This window comes from Corylus avellana, chromosome ca4 (genome assembly GCF_901000735.1).
Source record: "Corylus avellana chromosome ca4, CavTom2PMs-1.0".
Taxonomy (NCBI): Eukaryota; Viridiplantae; Streptophyta; class Magnoliopsida; order Fagales; family Betulaceae; genus Corylus; species Corylus avellana.
The window spans coordinates 10,912,922-10,915,889 of NC_081544.1; the positions used below are offsets into that span (position 1 = coordinate 10,912,922).

A 2,968-nucleotide genomic window follows, 5' to 3' on the forward strand; every position below is an offset into this window, starting at 1 on the left:
AGTTGATTTATTTTTAGAAGCTTTTAATAGAAGAGACAAATAAATAAAGATTTTGAGATATTCAATTTTGATCATTGCTTAAACATGTTATTTTAGGGTTTAGGATCATAAATCCTAAACTCCTAATAACAGCATGTAAGCCCGATCCTATCTAACATATTTGAGTTCCTATCCTCTATAATTTTAAATAAATAATAAATTCTTAAATTTTGATCGTTTTTAGGTATCCAAACACTTAAAAAATGACACCTGTTAAAAATGTGATATGTTATATTTGAGAATTAAGTAGATTTTCATCATATTCTTATTCTCTGAGTAGTCAAAAAGTTTTGAGCCAAAAATTGTCTTTTAATTTTATGAAGAAAAAGCGTTCTATAAAAGTGGATATGAAGCGTTTTGAACATAAAATTCTTTTTGATTATCTTGATTACATGCCACTTTTTTATTAGGTAGCAATGTTTGGGTTTCTAAGTTAATTAGTAGAAGGGTAATAAATGACTATCAAGAATGTTAAAGAACACATGTGTCTCTTACATGTTAAAAAATACTTAACATTTATTAGAGTGAATTAAAGGAAATTTCTTTCAAAAACTGATTTGAAGAAAAATTTTATCCACGAAAAAAAACACTATATATAGCCCTCCAAATGCATGCAAAAATAGCACTTTGGAGTATGGCTACCAAACCAGGGATCCTCACTGACTGGCCATGGAAGCCTCTTGGTAGCTTCAAGGTATTCCTCCTCCCATTATCCCTCCATTGGACTATGAAAAGATTCACTTATACCAATACAAAGAATACTTATCATTCTAATATACACTGATATGTTCATAATATTCAGCAGTTGATCTAGCATCTTTGTTCTTTTAAATTATACATTTTTTTTTTTGACTTTTTCTTTTTTTGGCAACCTGTTGGGAAAAGTACGTGATTTTGGCTCCATGGGTGGTGCATGGCATATACTCATTCATGGCAAAGAGAGAAAGTGATCAGAGAGACCTCCTCGCCTTGCTTCTATTTCCATTCCTTTTGGTGAGAATGCTTCACAATCAGCTATGGATTTCTCTATCCCGTTACCAAACAGCCAAAGGCAATAATAGGATTGTGGACAAAGGAATCGAATTCGAGCAGGTTGATAGAGAAAGGAACTGGTAAGTAAATTTACTAAGTACTATGATTTCTCTCTTTACTGGATGAATGAGTAAATTTCAATTCAAACAAACACTCTCTAGCAATGAGCTATTTCGTGCGGCTTGTACAACTGTTAATGTTTGATAAAAATTTGTTGAAAGAACGAACAATAGAAAATAAAGATAAATTTTAGGTTCAACGGAGTCTTATTGGCCAAAAATGAGTTTTGATATAAATTTCACCGCCGAAAGAAAGAAAAATTACACAAAAAAAAAAAAAAAATCTCAATATATAGCTTAAAACTTCAATGAAAATACTTCATTCATTCATTAAATAAACTACACTTATATCACTTTATTTAGCCACCAACTTATTCAAAACCATTGGGGAGAAAATATCCTCCCGCAGGCCCCACTCATTTTCCTACTTATTTATAACATTGCTCACACTATTTATTGGGCGACACATGTACAGGATAAAAAGAGATAAGAGAGATTGGGAAAGGGATTCTTCTCCTTCAAAAAAAACTTCCACGCCTTTCTTGGATCTTCTTCCTCTGTCAGAGAGGGAGAATCAGATCGATCTCTCTCTCTCTATTCTCGCAATCACCATCTCTCTTACGTCTCTTTGTCTCCCAACTCTCCCCCTTAAATCTCATATACCTCTCTCACCATTCAAATACTGATTTATGGATAAATAAAGACAAATTTTCATTATTTTTTTTATCTTAAAAAAAAAATACTAACTTAAGCATCGAAGAGTTTTTGGCCTCAACTGAAGACCCTCTGACCTTGTTTTTGTTTTACAAGAACCTCATTACAATATAGAATTCTTCACAACTTAGCTATCAAGAAAATCACTAGGTAGCAAATTCTTGGACTAGAAAGTGCACCAACAAAAACAAACTAGCTAAACATAGGACTCTAACAATAGACTAAAAGAAAAACATAATTAATCTGAATACACAAGATTTCTCGTTCGCCATAAACTTCATATACAGCATTACACTAAATCTTTTAGGCTTCATATTCTATAAAATATCATCAGTTTGGCTTGTTGATGATAACAATTCGAATTCTAGTAGACATGAAACTCTTTGTTCAATTGGTGGTTGAGCTAAGCTAACACATCAATTTCTGCATCAAATTTGCTGTCACCAATAATGATAATAACAATAACAAATGCTCTCACTTACATGATTTGCTCTTATATTGATTTTTTGGTTAATTTACAGGGATGACCAGATCTTGTTCAATGGACTCTTATTATACATAGGCCCTATGATTATTCCTCAGGGTCGTAACCTACCCTTTTGGAGAAGAGATGGTATGGTTATCTCAAGTCTGCTTCATGCGGGTCCAGTGGAGTTCCTTTACTACTGGTTTCACAGAGCATTGCACCACCATTACCTTTACTCTCGTTACCATTCCCACCACCATTCCTCCATTGCTACTGAACCAATTACCTGTAAGCTATTTCATTTTATTATATATATATATATATATATATATATATATATGTGTGTGTGAGAAAAAAAAAAATGTATCCATTACTCTCCATGCATACATAGAAAAATTAAAGAGTAAACTTCACTTTAGACTTCAGAACTACCGCGCGTTTTAAAAAGATTTCTCAAAACTTTAAAAACTCTCAATTTGAACTCCTTAACTTTTAATTGCAGTCAATTTAAACCCCTTTCGTTAGTTGTCTCCAAGGGGTAGCTTAATCGGTTGGGGATCACGCCTAATGAAGCAGAGATCACTCGTTCGAATCTAGCTCCTCCTCTTGTCTGGACATATCACAAAAAAAAAAAAAAAAAAACCCTAAGTTAGTTTTT

At 32.7% G+C, this 2,968-nt stretch overlaps 1 protein-coding gene across 1 annotated transcript in view; it reads left to right on the forward strand.

Annotated features, from left to right (window-relative positions):
* The first annotated feature begins 625 nt into the window (after window positions 1–625).
* Window positions 626–2,968, forward strand: part of LOC132179844 (very-long-chain aldehyde decarbonylase CER1-like) — a 10,917-nt gene continuing 8,574 nt past the window's right edge. Inside the window, exons 1-3 of the mRNA XM_059592635.1 lie at window positions 626–733; window positions 925–1,151; window positions 2,366–2,598. Coding sequence (XP_059448618.1) covers window positions 647–733; window positions 925–1,151; window positions 2,366–2,598 — 547 coding nt within the window. The 5' untranslated portion in view covers window positions 626–646. The remainder of the gene's footprint in view (window positions 734–924; window positions 1,152–2,365; window positions 2,599–2,968) is intronic.